At 41.6% G+C, this 16,035-nt stretch overlaps 1 protein-coding gene across 1 annotated transcript; it reads left to right on the top strand.

Moving 5' to 3' along the window:
* The first annotated feature begins 87 nt into the window (after nucleotides 1-87).
* SMPDL3B (sphingomyelin phosphodiesterase acid like 3B) lies at nucleotides 88-14,324 on the top strand. The gene is made up of 8 exons (XM_087728354.1): nucleotides 88-602; nucleotides 2,281-2,494; nucleotides 2,997-3,094; nucleotides 6,865-7,008; nucleotides 7,700-7,872; nucleotides 9,429-9,609; nucleotides 10,325-10,458; nucleotides 11,328-14,324. The coding sequence occupies exons 1-8, from the start codon at nucleotides 542-544 to the stop codon at nucleotides 11,721-11,723; spliced, it is 1,401 nt and encodes a 466-aa protein (XP_087584480.1). The 5' UTR covers nucleotides 88-541; the 3' UTR covers nucleotides 11,724-14,324.
* The last annotated feature ends 1,711 nt before the right edge of the window (nucleotides 14,325-16,035 follow it).

The raw sequence follows: 16,035 nt of genomic DNA, 5'->3' as shown, positions 1-16,035 counted from the left end.
AATAAGCAAAGTCAATATTTATTATTCATATTTGTAGCCCCTCTATTTTAAAATGGCTTGGGATGGAATAACAGAATATTGTGTTGATTCAGCAACCAAGAGAGAGTGTTTCTTCTAAACAGGTTAGATCACTTTAAACTTTTGATGTAGTTTCTGGCAGAGAACCTAAACATTTACCTGTCTCTCCCCACCCACCAAAGCTTCTCTGCTAGAAAACAAACTTGTTACGTCAGCAAAGAGCTTGTCAAACGACAAAGTCCTTGGTAACAGATTGAAGGCACACAGATACTGCCATATAAAGCTTGACTTTCCTCCCCAGCAATCTCAGCTACATATTTTCTTCAGTTAACACGCTGTTGAAATATTTTACAGGTATTCTGCTAAGCTGGAAGAGATGCCAAATTTGGATGCCAAGTCAGTTCCTCCAGTAAGCCATGAGTCAAAGATATAGGGGAGGAGAGTAAAAAGGCTGACGGATTGCCACAGCTGCACCTACCGAAGACAGAGCAAATCTTTGGTGCTTGTTAGCCACAGAACCAAAATGGACTTTTGGAAGATTCTATTGCTGCTGGTGCATTGCAGGAATGTAATTGGCACTTCAGGTATTTTCCAGTTGTTGTTTTTTTAATTGGGAAAGTTGTCTGTTTAAAAGGGTGGCATTCAGTGATAAGTTTCATGAGGCAACACTTCAGTCTCTAGAACAGGATATGGGCACCACCCTAGGAGCTTCTTCAGGAGTTGCCACTAAATTGTTGTTTTAATAGGACAGAAGAGGAACATTACACAGAAGTAATCATATTCACTGTTTAATCGATTTGCTTTTAGCTATATCCTTTCTTCTGGCAGATCAGAAGCAAAGAAACCGGCTAAGTTCTGTGCTGTTGGCAACTGCCATTCAGTCGGCAAAACTGAATCTTTTAAAGATTTATTTCCAAACATTAATATTTTCTACTCATTTTATGTTTTGTATTTGGTATGCAGAGGCTCCCTTTATATATGTGTCTTCATTTTATATGTATGTATGTATGTATGTATTTATGTATTTAGTGTCACAACCCTGGTATGCCCAAATATGGGAGGAAGCATACTGCTTCCTTTCTCTGTCTATCGGCTCATCACAAGAGACCATCCAGACAGAAAGCCAATATTTTTACTGTTGCCTTTGTCACATTTGTGTTGTATTTGTGCTGATAAATAAATAAAGGGAGACTAGTATAGATCTATTTCAAGCTATTTATCTCTCATCAGCTAGCCATACCCTTACTGGGATTAGAACCTGTGCTGTATTACATAACACAACTGCCTAATATGTAATACAGCACAGGTTCAAATCCCGGTAAGGGTATGGCTAGCTGATGAGAGATAAATAGCTTGAAATAGATCTATACTAGTCTCCCTTTATTTATTTATCAGCACAAATACAACACACACACACACACACACACACACACACACACACACAAACAAGCACAGACAAACATAAAATATGAAACCATCTTCCAGTTTCGTACAATGTGTCGATTAGTTACAAAACTTTTGTGCATCCTCACCATAGTCTTCACTTACAATATATATAGAATCTCGTATTATCAATCTGATATATATGTATAAAATTATTATCATTGTTAAACATTTATTTGACTATAACTATTATTACTTCATTTTATGTGAGATATTCTAAATTTTGAATAAATTTATATTATGGCATTTCATTACATCATCCTAAATCCACCCAGTAGTAATACATCTTTATCAAATTCTCTAGCATATTTCACTTCCATATTTTTGTCTAACCATTGATAAGTCCCACATTTTATAAAAATTGTTTATATAATTTGAAAGTGAGGACTATGGAGAGGATGCACAAAAGTTTTGTAACCAAAGATAGACATGTGTCTTCATTTTAAGGGGCTGATCTGTGTTTATAATTAACTCAGTCCATTGGGCTCATTTGAACCAGACATAAATCAAGTTAAGTCTAGGGTTGTCCTTGCCCCACCTATTTCTTGACTGTGGTGCTATTTAATTTTTGGAGGGTGGCTCAAGCACGCCACTCAAAATCCAAGAGAAAAAAAAGTTGCTTCTGTTTAGTTTAAGACAAGAGGATGAATGCAGTGTTTTGCAGAGTGGGCTTGGCAAACGTGGGAAAAGCTTGCAATTGCACAGGAAAAATCCTAGATATTTTTCTGTCTGAAATAATGGAATGTTGGTTCTGAGGAATACAAAAAGGGAAAGAAATATTGAGCAATTTCATTGTGAATTTTCTGTCTGCTGATGCAGGTTGCTTCTGGCATATCTCAGACCTGCATCTTGACCCAGAGTACCAAAAGTCCACAGATCCATTGAAGGTGTGTCCATCGGCTGGTACTCAGCCAGTGATCAATGCAGGAACCTGGGGTGATTACTTATGTGACTCTCCTTGGATTCTTATCAACTCTTCTATTTATACCATGAAGAAGATTCTTCCTGATCCAGACTTCATTCTTTGGACTGGGTAAAAAAAAAAAAAGCACGAGCCCTATTCCTTGTAGTAAACAGAATAAACTTTTATTTAATCGCTTAGCTGGCTAACCATTCAAGAATAACTGTTCATTCATTCTTTTAATTGATAACTATCATAACGATGCAGGACTCCCTTGCCAATATGTGAATATGTTTGTTCAAGAGAAATAGCTTGCTTGCTTGTTTGCTTATTCGTTTATTAACTGCATATGCCACGCATAGTTGCAGCATAGGTAATATGATGGAAATAAAAAGCTTTAATGGGGTTGAGAATAAAAGAGACACAATGGACTGGAATATCTACATCTTTTGTCTTTGTAGATTTAGATCTCTTTTATCTCCCTGCCTCTAAGCCTAATCACCTGTTAGGCAAATTTCGATCAGAGTTGAGATCTGGTTTGTACACTTATTTTATTCTTTGTTATATGTAGCTTATCTAGGTTTATGCTTAGTATCTGTGGGCTTCACTGGAATGTGCGTTTGCTGTTTTCTAGAGATGATACACCTCATGTGCCTGATGAAAAGCTGGGAGAGAAAATCGTGTTGGAAATAATAGAAAAGCTAACTAACCTGATCAGAGATGTCTTCCCAGGTACAATCTGCTAGAATAAGTGGGCAATAACAAGTTAAGGCCTGTAAAAGGGTTAATTTTACATTTTGTATAAAAGTTAACATGATACATTTGATATAAGATCTATGTATGAGAAAACACAAAGAAAGGGGTGCACATGTGATGGTTTTGTGAAGTTGTTCAATTGTTTTGGTGCAAAATGTTTATTAAATCACCATTATTATGGTTAGTTGCTCAGTCAGCCAGATGTTGAGACTAGGTTATTATTATTAAAATAATATGACGTTTTAGAGCATTAAAATATTATTTTTTGTTTTGCTGGCCACAGCCAGTCACATAGCAGCAAGATCTTGGGAAATGGAAGGATTTGAATATTTTCACATGGTTGCAAATTTTTCTTTAATAGAAAAAATAGATTGCAAAAAAAAATATTCAATAATGAAGTTGATGGTTTTTGTCCTATTTGGCTTAAATGTTATTATGTGCAACAGAAACATGATTGCTTACTAGCCAATTTCATATTCCCGGTTAAATTAAATCATATGTATTTTACTTTCATATGGTCTTCATTGTCCTAAAATATGTTATGAGGATCATATATAAAGTGCACTTTTGAAAAGAAAAAACTCATAGTCCAAATTAGTATTAAGCAGTGAGAGCAGAATAACCTTCCCATTCTGCTTTATTCCAAATGTTTTGAGACTACAAATTTCAGCAATTTATACATTTGTTTGTTTGTTTGTTTGTCAAACATGTACAAGATAGTATGTGTAAGTATGAACATGGACATGAACAAAGGAAATGAATACAAATAAATGGGGACAGTAGGACAAGGACCATAGGCACACCGGTGCGCTTATGCATACCCCCTTTATGGACCTCTTAAGAATGGGGTGAGGTCCTCCGTAGACAATTTGAGATTGAAGCTGTGAGGGTTTGAGGCTGTAACAACGGGGTCGAATAGAGCATTCCAGGCATTGACCACTCTGTTGCTGAAGTCGTATTTTCTGCAATCAAGTTTGGAGCGGTTTACCTTGAGTTTGTATTGATTGTTTGCCCATGTATTATTGCAGTTGAAGCTGAAGAAGTCGTTGACAGGGAGGATGTTGTAACCGACAATTTTGTGCTTACAGTAGGTCCGACCGCAGCAGTGGTGGGTTCCGGATCCCGTTGCAACTGGTACGGTGCAACGGGGCGCAGTGCCCACCACATGAACGTGCGCAGCATGTGTGCACACGTGCATGCATCCTTACCTCCTGCAACACTCCGCGGCGCTTCCGCAATGCTCCAGTTGCTCAGCAGAACATCACACAGGCACCAAACGCTCTGTGCACGGAAGCGCCAAAGAGCTCAAATACAGATAAGGACGGCGGGTGGGCCCTCTGGAGCACCATACGGGAACAGTACCCCGTGCTGAGTACGCTCGCACCGGGGCATACCTCCTGCAACCCACCACTGGACCGCAGGCAGCACAGTTCCAGGTTGTCCAAGCCCAAAATTTCGAGCCTGGTGGCATAATTGTGAGAATTCCCAGCCATCAAAGAGGTGTCAGATTGTGGAAGACAATAACAGAATGTTAGTCTTTGAAGGTTCCTCAGAATATGTTGCCTAAGCAGCAGCAAGTATAGACAAGATTGTACATATTCTGCTCTCAGGTTTCTCCAACAAATATGTACTTATTTCAGGATAATGGGAAGAAATTACATATGCCAGTATATTTCCTTAGGGGGAAAATGTAGCCCATTCTCCATAGTATGACTTGGTGCAGACAGAGTATGTAATTCTAACTATGGGTTCACATGGTTGTTTGATTTTCCAGATATATTTGAGTATTTGAGTATTTATTAATACTTATAGGCCGCCCTTTTCCCTGAGGGGACTCAGGGCAGCTTACATAAAATGAGGGGAGGGGGTATACAAACAGTAGACACAAACAATACATAGAAGTAAAATAATAAGCAACATTCATTCATCATTCGGGTGGGGGCAATTATCTTTGTCCCCAGGCCTGATGGGCTAGCCAGGTCTTGAGGGCTGTGCGGAAGGCCTGGACGGTGGTGAGGGTACGAATCTCCACGGGGAGATCGTTCCAAAGGGTCGGAGCTACTACTGAAAAGGCTCTCCTCCGTGTAGTTGCCAGTCGGCACTGACTGGCAGATGGAACTCGGAGGAGGCCTAATCTATATAGCAGTGTTTTTCAAACTTAACCATTTTTAAAATGTATGGGCTTCAACTCCCAGAATTCTCCAGGCAGCATGCTGGTTAAATAATTCTGGGAGTTGAAGTCCACACATCTTAAAGCGGCCAAGGTTGAAATTCATTTGAGATAAGGATGCGGTGGCTCAGTGGCTAAGACGCTGAGCTTGTCTTGTTGATCAGAAAGGTCGGCAGTTTGTCGGTTCGAATCCCTAGCACCGCACAACAGAGTGGACTCCCGTTACTTGTCCCAGCTTCTGCCAACTAGCAGTTCAAAAGCATGCAAAAATGTTAAGTAGTAAAATAGGCACCACCGTGCGCCTTCGGTGTTTAGTTATGCCGGCCACATGACCATGGAGACGTCTTTGGACAGCGCTGGCTCTTCGGCTTTGAAACGGAGATGAGCACCGACTCCTAGAGTCAGGAACAACTAGCACATATGTGTGAGGGGAACCTTTACCTTATAGAATAGGTTCACTGTGTTTCAGAATCCTTTTTGCTTTGGCTTTCCATATGCTCAGCTTCATAAGTACATAAATTTGCCATCTGATGAAATCAAATTTAAATTTACCATCTGATGGTCAGTTTCCATCCATGACTTGATCTCCTTGTTTGGTGATTCTCCTGTCTAGGTCCACATTTTGTAAATTAATGTAGGTTCAGATAAAAGTTACACTGATAGTAATGACTCTGTGCCGTGGTATACCATCTCTGGTACCCCTCTTCAGATTTTGATGGAAAAAAGAATTTTGAGTCCACATATCATAGGAAACCATAATGTGATCTCATTGTGATCTAATGTTTGTATTGTCTTATTTATCCCCTTCCCTTTTTATTGTAAGCCGCCCGGAGTCCTTCGGGAGTGGGCGGCATACAAAACCAATAAACAATAAACTAAACTATCTCCACCGTTCAGATTTGTGCATAAGATTTATGCTTGTGGTTTAGCACAAGATCAAATTAATAAATAAAACAAAATAAAACAAATCTCAATCTCTCAATCTCAAATTAGGATGGCTAAGACAAAACATGACTTAGTGTGATTATAGTATGGTATGATATGGTATGATATAATAATATACAATACAATGCAATACAATAAATACAATATTAGAGTTGGAAGGGACCTTGGAAGTCATCTAGTCCAACCCACTGCCTAGGTAGGAAATCCCTATACCATTTCTGACAAATGGCTATCCAACATCTTCTTAAAGACTTCCAGTGTTGGAGCATCCACAACTTCTGGAGGCAAGTTGTTCCACTGATTAATTCTTCTAACTGTCAGGAAATTTGCTTCTTTCCTTGATTAGTTTCCACCCATTGCTTCTTGTCCTGCCCTCAGGTGCCTTGAAGAATAGTTTGATTCCCTCTTCTTTGTGGCAACCCCTGTGATATTGGAAGACTGTTATCATGTCTCCCCTAGTCCTTCTTTTCATGAAACTAGACATACCCAGTTCCTGCAACTGTTCTTCATATGTTTTACCCTCCAATCCCCTAATCATCTTTGTTGCTCTTCTATGCTTCTCTCCACTGTAGGAAAGCTTTCTTTCTAATACCATTCTCTACCAAACTATATTCTTTCCTGCTTCCTTCAGATACTCAGGTCTATTCAGCAATGGGCAACCATGACTTCCACCCCAAAAATCAGTTTCCAGCTGTGGAGAACAAAATCTACAATGTAACAGCAGGCCTATGGCATGCCTGGCTTGATAAGGCCTCCATACAGACATTCAGAACAGGTATGTGATGGCACAATTTGTGTTGTAGCATTTTAAATTAACCTTGAGAGCCAGTACTGAAATGCAATTGTCTGCCCCCACAAATGCTTTCCTCTGATTCTACATAAAGGATTTTAAGGAAATGAACTGGAGCTAGTAGCCAATTCAAATCGTGACCCGTCAAAAGCGCGGAGGACAAAATCGCGCTCGACGAAAGCGCGCATGTGATGTCATCACAGCGCGACGAAAAAAAATAAAAATTGAAATAAAATTAAAATTAAAGCAAGCCGATTCACATAAAGGTAAGGGTTAGGTTAAGGGTTAGGGTTAGGGTTAGGTTAAGGGTTAGGGTCAGGTTTAGAGCATTAGCGTTAGGTTTAACGTTAGGTTAAGGGTTAGCGTTAGGTTTTTCGTTACGTTAACGGTTAGGTTTAGGGTTAGATTTAGGGTTAGGTTAAGGGTTAGGTTTAGGGTTAGGTTTAGGGTTAGGTTTGGGGGGGTTAGGGGAAGGTTTTAGCTTTATTTTTACATTTTTCGATCACAGCGCGATGTTTTCGTCGCACTGTGATGACGTCAAATGCGCGCTTTCGTCGAGCGCGATTTTGTCCTCCGCGATTTTGTGGTGGAACCATTCAAATGATCCACTTAATCAAATTAGCTACTTCCTATCAGACATTTTTGGGTCCAAACTGACCTATTGGCTGTTTTGCAGGTGCTTTCTACACTCAATTGCTGCCTGGTGTTGGACCAAAGAGGCGAATAATTGTCCTCAACACCAATCTGTACTATGACAGGAATAATCGGTCCATGAGTCTGGAAGATCCAGGAAACCAATTCCGGTGGCTGGAAACTCTGTTGGCCAAGGCATCCGAAACAGGAGAAAAGGTTTCTTTCAGCTGCCTTGTTTTTCTTGTTTTAAACAATACTTCTAAGCAGTGGTGGGACTCAAATAAATTAACGACTGGTTCTCTGCCCTAATGGCCAGCTGAGTAGGCATAGCTGGGTGGACATAACCAACTCAACAGGACTCATGTTGAGGTGCGCCTCACCTCGCCCTGCAATGCCTCACCCCTCCCTTCCCAGCCACTCCTTGTCCCACCAAGCCTCGCCTCGCCTAGACTTTCCTCACCAAGCAGTTCACTTTGCCTGGCTGTTCGCCTGGACTCCCAGCCACTCGCCCGCCTGGACTCTAGGTGAGCGAGCGGCCGGGAGATCAGGCAAGCGAGCATCTGGGAGGCCAGGTAAGCAAGTGTCAGGGAGGCGAGTGGCCAGGCAGTGAGGCGAGGACTGGCTGGGAGGGGTGGGGCGAGGCGGTGGCGGGCATGGCGAGGCACGCTATTCAGCCAATTTGCCAAACTCTACAAAAAATTCGCCACCAGTCCTACTGAACCGGTGCAAACCGGCTGAATCCCACCACTGCTTCTAAGTCTCTTGGGAACAAGATAATTATAATCAGGATAATGTCTCAACTCAGCTGCAAAGATACATTCAGCACCATGAAGCGATTGTCAAAGGTATACCTCTGGAATGTCAGCACATTTCAGTCATGTCGTGATTTCAAGTGGGAATCAAAGGATACGTCATTAAGTCACAATCCATGGTTTAAGCCATCATTAGTTAGGTTTACATTACATGCTAAGGCATAAACATGCTTTCCTTTCTAATAATAAAAAACGGGAGAAACATTTTATAAATACATTTCAATAAATAAAATTAAACCATATTGCGACTTAGCGTAGTATGTGTGAATCTAGCCAAGGAGAGTAGGAATCATGGATTGTAAGATCTACAAAGGGCCTTGGAAACCATTGTCCAACTTCCTTGTGCAGTTTAGGAGAAGGGTTTGTACCAAACCTACTCAGATTGAAGCCAACAAGCTGTAGATTATTATTATTTTTAATTTCTATAACAGGAGTTTCAGGTCTATATAGGTTGAGAGAACATATCAGTGGTGGGGTCCGATCCTGTTCCAACTGGTACGGTTGGAACAGGTCCAGCGGCATCCACATGGATGCACGCAGCGCGCGCATGGATCTTAGCACCTCCGCGAGCCACCAGCTGCTCCGCAGAGTGTTGCACAAGTGCTGTATGTGCCGTGCGCGGAAGCGCAGAAGCCTTAAAAGCCAGGTAAGGAGCTCGGGCGGGCTGGTGGGACCTCCGGAGCACCGTACCGGAACGGTATCCGGTGCTCTGGGCAGGCTCCGGTACGCCCGTACCAGGGTGTACTGCCTGCAACCCACCACTGGAACATATCCTGAGAGAGGATATTGGGAAAAGCAGAAATTTGGAGCTGGCTCTGGTCCCACCTCTTCCCAAAGGATTGATCAGGCTAGCTGATGATCATGAGAGCACATCCGGTTGGGGAAGGCTAGGAAACAGTATTTCACAGTCTTTAGTATGCTATTTTCCCCCCTGACTATCCTTTGTCTGATCTATCCCAGGTCTATATTATTGGGCATGTTCCTCCTGGCATCTTTGAAAAGAAACGAGGCAAACCCTGGTTCCGAAAAGACTTCAACCAAAGATATACAGAAATCATTCAGAAGCATCATGCTGTAATTGCAGCACAATTTTTTGGGCATCACCATACGGATAGTTTTAGAATGTTCTATGATAGCAAAGGTACGTCCTCTCTGAAATTCTCTGGAGGTCTTCCAGTCTGTAAAATAACAGGGTTGTGGGGCAAAAGCATTTAATAGGAAGGCAAGTAACAGGGCTGAACTCTGCTGGGAGCTTGGCAACTACTGTTATCTAAAGATGCCACGTGTCTACCAGAACCCAACAACTGAAAAAATGTCATATAATTTAGCAGCATAGTTAAAACAAAGTCTCTTTAAAAAGAGACTGGACAATATGAAATGTCGTAAGATCTCCTGCTGGGGTTGGACTAGAAGACCTCCAAGGTGCTTCCAAGACACTGTTATTCTGTTAGTCAACAAATTTCCAGTAACCTTATATTAGCTGCCCCAAAAGCCTCTAATAAAATAATATTTGCCCAGGGATAAGATCTGTGCCAGAATCCACCAGCAATTAGTATATTCCACAAAAGGAAGGCCATAATTGAATTGGGGCATTATTTCCCCATCCCTACCCATTTAATTTAAGGGGGTGTCCCAAAAGTGATTGCAAGTTTTGCATTGCCAAAGGCAGTTCCTTGCCACACCTGCCAGTTAACACATTGTTGGGACTTGAGTGCCACTATTCCAGTTTGCATATCATTTCTTCCTTCGTCATGGACGGTCTGGCAAGGAGCTGACATCAATCAGTCCACAAAATAAAATGTGTGTGTATATGTGCATGTGATAAAATTCCCAATGTAGTTTGTTTTCTCTTTCAGATTCCCCGATCAGTGTCATGTTTTTAGCTCCAGCAATTACACCTTGGAAGACAAGCTTGCCAGGTGTGCAGAATGGAGCCAACAATCCTGGCATTCGTGTTTTTAAATACGACCGTAACACTCTGCTCGTGAAGGTAGAAAGAGAATTCCATTTATTTATGTTTGTCTCCAAGAAATCGGGCTGTCGGCTCCAGAGGTGATCCGTGTAGCCACTGAGGGCAAGTTATTTTGCCCACTAGAGCTTTCTAGATGGTCCCAATTGAACTGGACCCCTGTGACTTGCTTGAACCCTGCTCATATTGACAGCCTTGGGAAGGTACAGGGGAGAAGCTGTAGAGAGCCGAGCAATAGTCATGAGATCCTGCTGACCATCAGGATTACGGCCCGATTCAAAAAATCCTGAAACACAGTGTTAGTTTACTTGACTGACTGAGCATCCTGCCATGGAGAACCCAGTTGCGTTAGTTGTCCTGGTTGCTACAGCCAGGAAAGTGAAATGAAGAAAAGTGGAGAGTGAATTGGAGCTCCTTTTTGGGCTGCCTTGACAGAGGGCAAAGGAAATATAATGGCTCAAAGATTATCAGGTGCAAAGAATCAACACCCACCAGTTGGGTTACAGCACAGAGGTTTATTCAACCTTATACACAAGAATATGGTCCACTAAAGTTCAGTATGAATTGGCCCCAGATAAGAATTCAGGAGGAGTGGACTTGGAGCACTTGTGGGAACGCAAGGACTCTAAGCTGATGGTGTGTTTAACTCTGCCTGCAGTTCTGCCTGTTCTTTTCCTACACTGTCTTCATCATTATTAGGTTTACTACATCAAGGTGCAAAAATGTAAATGTCCAGCAGATGGAACCAAAGAGTTGAGTTCTCTCTGTGTTTTTGCTGATATTGCAGAGTCGTCTGAATTTCTGCAGCCCGAATCTGATAGCTCACTCTGATCAGTTTTAACAGATTTCTTAGTATTTCTTCCAAATGTTTTCTGTTCCTTTTTTTTTAGGATATTGTAACTTACTATTTAAACCTCACCCATGCTAACATGGGTAACCCTGAGTGGAAGAAAGAATACAGCCTGACAGAGGCATACGAGATCCCGGATGGTTCTGTTCGTTCCATGCATCTGGTCCTGGAGAAGCTTATGAGAGACAAAGGCCAGCTCCAGAAGTACTACCGGTATAATTCTGTGCAGTACGATACAACGTTCTGCAATGACAGCTGCCAGACAGATCACATCTGCGCTATCAGAGAAGTTGACTTTGAAAAATACAATCAGTGTGTTATAGCCAGAAGTGCTGCAGCTACAACCCCAATTCTGGACATTTTCTTACTTTGCCCCACCATGGGTCTCATTACTTTCGGCCTCTTGGACATCTTGAGCAAGCTGGGCAACCAATAGCACCACGTGGATTCCACAGGAGCAAAGAAGAAAGACAAAATGTAGTGACAGTCACAAGTCACAGCCTCCTGAGAATTTAAACCAGGGGTGTCAAACTCACGGCCCCGGGGGCCGGATCCAGCCCGCGGGGTTTTTAGATCTGGCCCACAGGGCTGCCCTAGAAACATTGAAGAAGCGGCTCACGGTGCCTCTGCCAATGAAAGTGGAGCTTTGGAGGGCCACGCTCTTCCCGCCCAGGGTCCATTTTTGGCTGCGATGGCCTCCTGCCACCCTCTGCCAGCGAAAATGGAGCCTGGACGGCAGGAAGTCGTTGTGGCCGAAAATGGAGTCTTGATGAGTGACATCAAGCTGGCCACGCCCACCCCAGGCACGCCCCCTTGGTCCCCCAGGTCAAACACAATCCTGATGCGGCCCTCAATGAAATCTAGTTTGACACCCCTGTTTTAGAACATCCCTTTTTGATGATTTTTTTAAGTGCAAACCCATCAGAACTTCATCATCATCAGATCAAAATTATTATTTTTCTTGCATTGGGATGGTGCAAGGTCTCCCTTGGAAAAAACGAACACTTAGGTGGCAAAGCTTCTAATCTAAGAGTATCATTGCTAAGACTTCAAGAGTTAGGGATCGAGCCGTTAGGCTGCAGTGGCATAAAAGGGTATGTCCAACTGATGTTAGTGAAAGAGGAGTGGTTCTCATGGATTGTCCCAGGGTCTGGATTCCTTTTTTTAACACCCACATAAAATTGCTGGTATCAATACGTTGCTGATACCAATTTTACATCTCCACTCCAGGCTGAGTAAATGACATTGTGGAATTCTTGATTTGACACCTAAACGCTACAAAGAACTGGATTTAGTGAAACAGGTTTAACTGAAAACTCAGTGGAGTTATCATTCCAATGTTTTCAGTTGCATAAGACGTGTAGAAAAATGAATTTGTATAAACACAATTGTTTGATTGGAAAGCTTTATCTTCTGCTGAAGGGACCTTGGAATCACAGATTCAATACATTTTCAAAATATTGTTTAATTGTTCAGGCTTTTACTCCCCTAAATTGAGATTGAGGAGAAAGTTTCTTTATCCGGAACATTGTTAAATTTTAGGGAGTAAACCTGCTTTTCTGGAGAGCTTTTGCTGAGAAGCCACTTAGATGGACAGCAGCTCTGCCATGAGGTTGGTTTTAAGTTGTAGGCTGTTATGGTTTTAGAACTGTAAGCCATCTGTGATCCAAGCAGTAGATAACATTCAAAAGTCCACATTATCAAATAGATAAATGTGATTGAGTTGGGCTGGGTTTGATTTAGTACAATGCAGTGAGTGTGATCTCACCCACTGTGTCTGTGAACCAGTGTGAGTTGCAGGTGGTACGCCCCAATATGGGCATACCGTAGCCTGCCCGGAGCACCGGATACCGGAGGGCCCACCTACCTGCCTGAGCTCCTTACTGGTCTTTTAAGTCTTTGGCGCTTCCGCGCATGGTGCATACAGCGCCTGCACGACGCTCTGTTGAGCAGCTGAAGTGTCATGGAGGCTTCCGGAGGTGCTAAGACGCATGTATGTGCTGAACATGTGCACACACACACTGCGCATCCCTGTGGATGCTGCTGGGCCTGTTCCAACCGATACGGTTGGAACGGGATCCAGAACCCACCAGTTCTGTGAACCCATCATATTAACAATCTGTAATGAAAAAAAGTATTTTTAAGTGCACTGTGTGAGTCCCAGAATATGACTCATTATTTTCAATACCTCAGTTGGTTGTTTCATTTCCTATTTTATCCTGTCTACGATGCCATAAAAGCAATAAGGGAAGACTTGCAATGTTTTATGACACAGAATTTCACCTCAATAGAAAGGCAGGCCTTGTACAGAGAATAGAATAGAATAAATTAGATTAGATTGGAATAACAGAGTTGGAAGGGACCTTGGGGGTCTTCTAATCCAACCACCTGCTTAGGCAGGAAGCCCTACGCCATTTCAGACAAATGGTTATCCAACATCTTCTTAAAAACTTCCAGTATTGGAGCATTTACAACTTCTGTAAAAAAGTTGTTCCACTGATTAATTGTTCTGTCAGGAGATTTATCCTTAGTTCGAGGTTGCTTCTCTCCTTGATTAGTTTCCACCCATTGCTTCTTGTCCTATCCTCAGGTGCTTTGGAGAATAGCTTGACTCCCTCTTCTTTGTGGCAGCCTCTGAGATACTGGAAAACTGTTATCATGTCTCCCCTAGTCCTTTTTCCCCCCATTAAACTAGACATATCGAGTTCCAGCAGCCGGTCTCCATGTTTTAGCCTCCAGCCCCCTAAGCTTCATTGCTCTTCTCTGCACTCTTTCTAGAGTCTCCACATCTTTTTTTACATTGTGGCCACCAAAACTGAATGCAGTACTCCAAGTGTAGCCTTACCAAGGCATTATAAAGTGGTATTACTTTAAACTGCACATTCAAAACTAGCCTTCTAATCTTTCTGCCTACACCATTATATCAGGTCCAGATTTTCATATTCTGATAAACCATTCTTATCTGGTGTGCTAGGTTCTAATTGCTGTTTTACCATAACCTATTATTAAAGGATTCATGGTTCAATTTGGAGTTCAATTTTGGGTCTCTTATTTTGCTTTACAGTGGCTGGAGCAATCTTTTAACTTCATCAATTTAACACACACACACACACACAAACAAATATGAGGTTTATTGACTTAAAAGAACTTGAATGGCTTAAGGTAAACAATAAAGACGTCAATATCCTACATGGAATAGAGGAACTTAAAGAATGATTCAGGATCAGCCATTTCACAGCGATTGTTTTAATGTTTTTTCAAGTTTTAAATGGACACAATACAAAACATAAGATTTCCTGGAACCTGAAGATAATATTTACATATAGGGCAGAAGAAAATGCTCGGACTTGGGCTCGTCACCTTGACTGTTCAATTACAGAAAAAGATGTAATATAAAAACTGAGATGAAATGTTCCAAAATAAATAAATAATCAATCTTCAAATATTTTTGACTAACAATTTTGGCTATTGAACTACAATGGGGCTTTGAGGTTTGTAAACCTTTGGAATTTTCATTATTTCTGCATAAATATGGCCTAAAACATGACCTGTTCTTCATAGAAAACCCTGGAATTACAGTGCAGTTCCAGATATATTTTTCTGACAACTTTATTAACTCCAACTGTGTCTTCCAAGGATTTTAGCCTTGAATGTGTTTAACTTGGGCTTTTGAGGGCTGATAAAAAGGAAACAAAAGAGTTGAGGGAATTAACTTTTAATTCCAGCATATGTCAAACTGCATGATTCAAACGACTTAAGAACTCAGAATAAGCAATTGAAAATAATGAAAGTGTCATGAGAACCATTGGTCTTGTAACCGTTCTAAATTAGACATTTTAAAGTATTACTCAACTATGAAAAAAAGGAATAAATACATCAGAATGCACGAAAAAGCATTTAGCAAGAAAGTCTGCAATTGAGTCATCCAGTTATTCCTGCTGGGAACTCAAATGAGAGCTAAAAACTCGTGGTTTGTCAGCTGTGGTTTATGGCTGACTGTTCCACGAACCTATCTCTATCTGTATCTCTATATATACACATGGTCCTCAACGTATGATCACAATTGAGCCCAAAATGGATGTTGTTAAGTGAGAAATTTGTTGAGCTTCGGCCCATTTTACAAGTTCTCTCGTCACCTTTGTTAAGTGAAACACTTAATATTAGTAACATGGCTGTTAAGTGAATCTGGTTTCCCCATTGATTTTGCTTGTCAGAAGGTGGCAAAAGGGGAATCACAGAACTCCAGGACACTGCCATCGTCATAAACGTGAGTCAACTGTCAAGCATCCGAATGTAAATCACGTGGCCATGGGGACGCTGCAACAGTCATAAGTGTGAAAAATGGTCATGTCACTTTTTTCAGTGCCTTTTAACTTTGAATGGTCAGTAAATGAACTGCTGTAAGTCGTGTGTGGGGTGTGTGTGTGTGTGTGTGTGTGTGTGTGTGTGTGTGTTACAGAGCCAACCATCTCTGTAATTTAACTATGCCTAACTCAATAAATCCAAACTTTTGGGGGGGGGCATTAGTGGGTAGGAACTCCTACATTAACATGTCCCAAAGGTGCTTTTGCAAGAGGCAACTGGACTTTCTGCTTTTTGGTTGAAGACATTTCACTTCACATCCAAGAAGCTTCTTCAGCTCTGAAAAAGCACCTTTGGGACAACCATGACTGAGAACCCCCATAGACATCCTGTATTCACACTTGGCACACCCTTCTTTGTACAGATCCAAAAGGAAAGCGTGGACT

Source organism: Thamnophis sirtalis, unplaced genomic scaffold, assembly GCF_051295495.1.
Source record: "Thamnophis sirtalis isolate CommonGarterSnake01/CBP01778 unplaced genomic scaffold, rThaSir2_p1.2 scaffold_13, whole genome shotgun sequence".
Classification (NCBI taxonomy): Eukaryota; Metazoa; Chordata; class Lepidosauria; order Squamata; family Natricidae; genus Thamnophis; species Thamnophis sirtalis.
The sequence above is the reverse complement of the archived record's forward strand: the minus strand, read 5'-3'. Positions and strand labels throughout refer to the sequence as shown.

Excerpts from the sequence above, each read along its gene's own strand:
- SMPDL3B (XM_087728354.1), top strand. The coding sequence starts at position 542 with ATGGACTTTTGGAAGATTCTATTGCTGCTGGTGCATTGCAGGAATGTA. Across the intron at positions 7,009-7,699 it reads CATACAGACATTCAGAACAG|GTGCTTTCTACACTCAATTG; the intron begins GTATGTGATGGC and ends GCTGTTTTGCAG. Across the intron at positions 10,459-11,327 it reads GTAACACTCTGCTCGTGAAG|GATATTGTAACTTACTATTT; the intron begins GTAGAAAGAGAA and ends CTTTTTTTTTAG.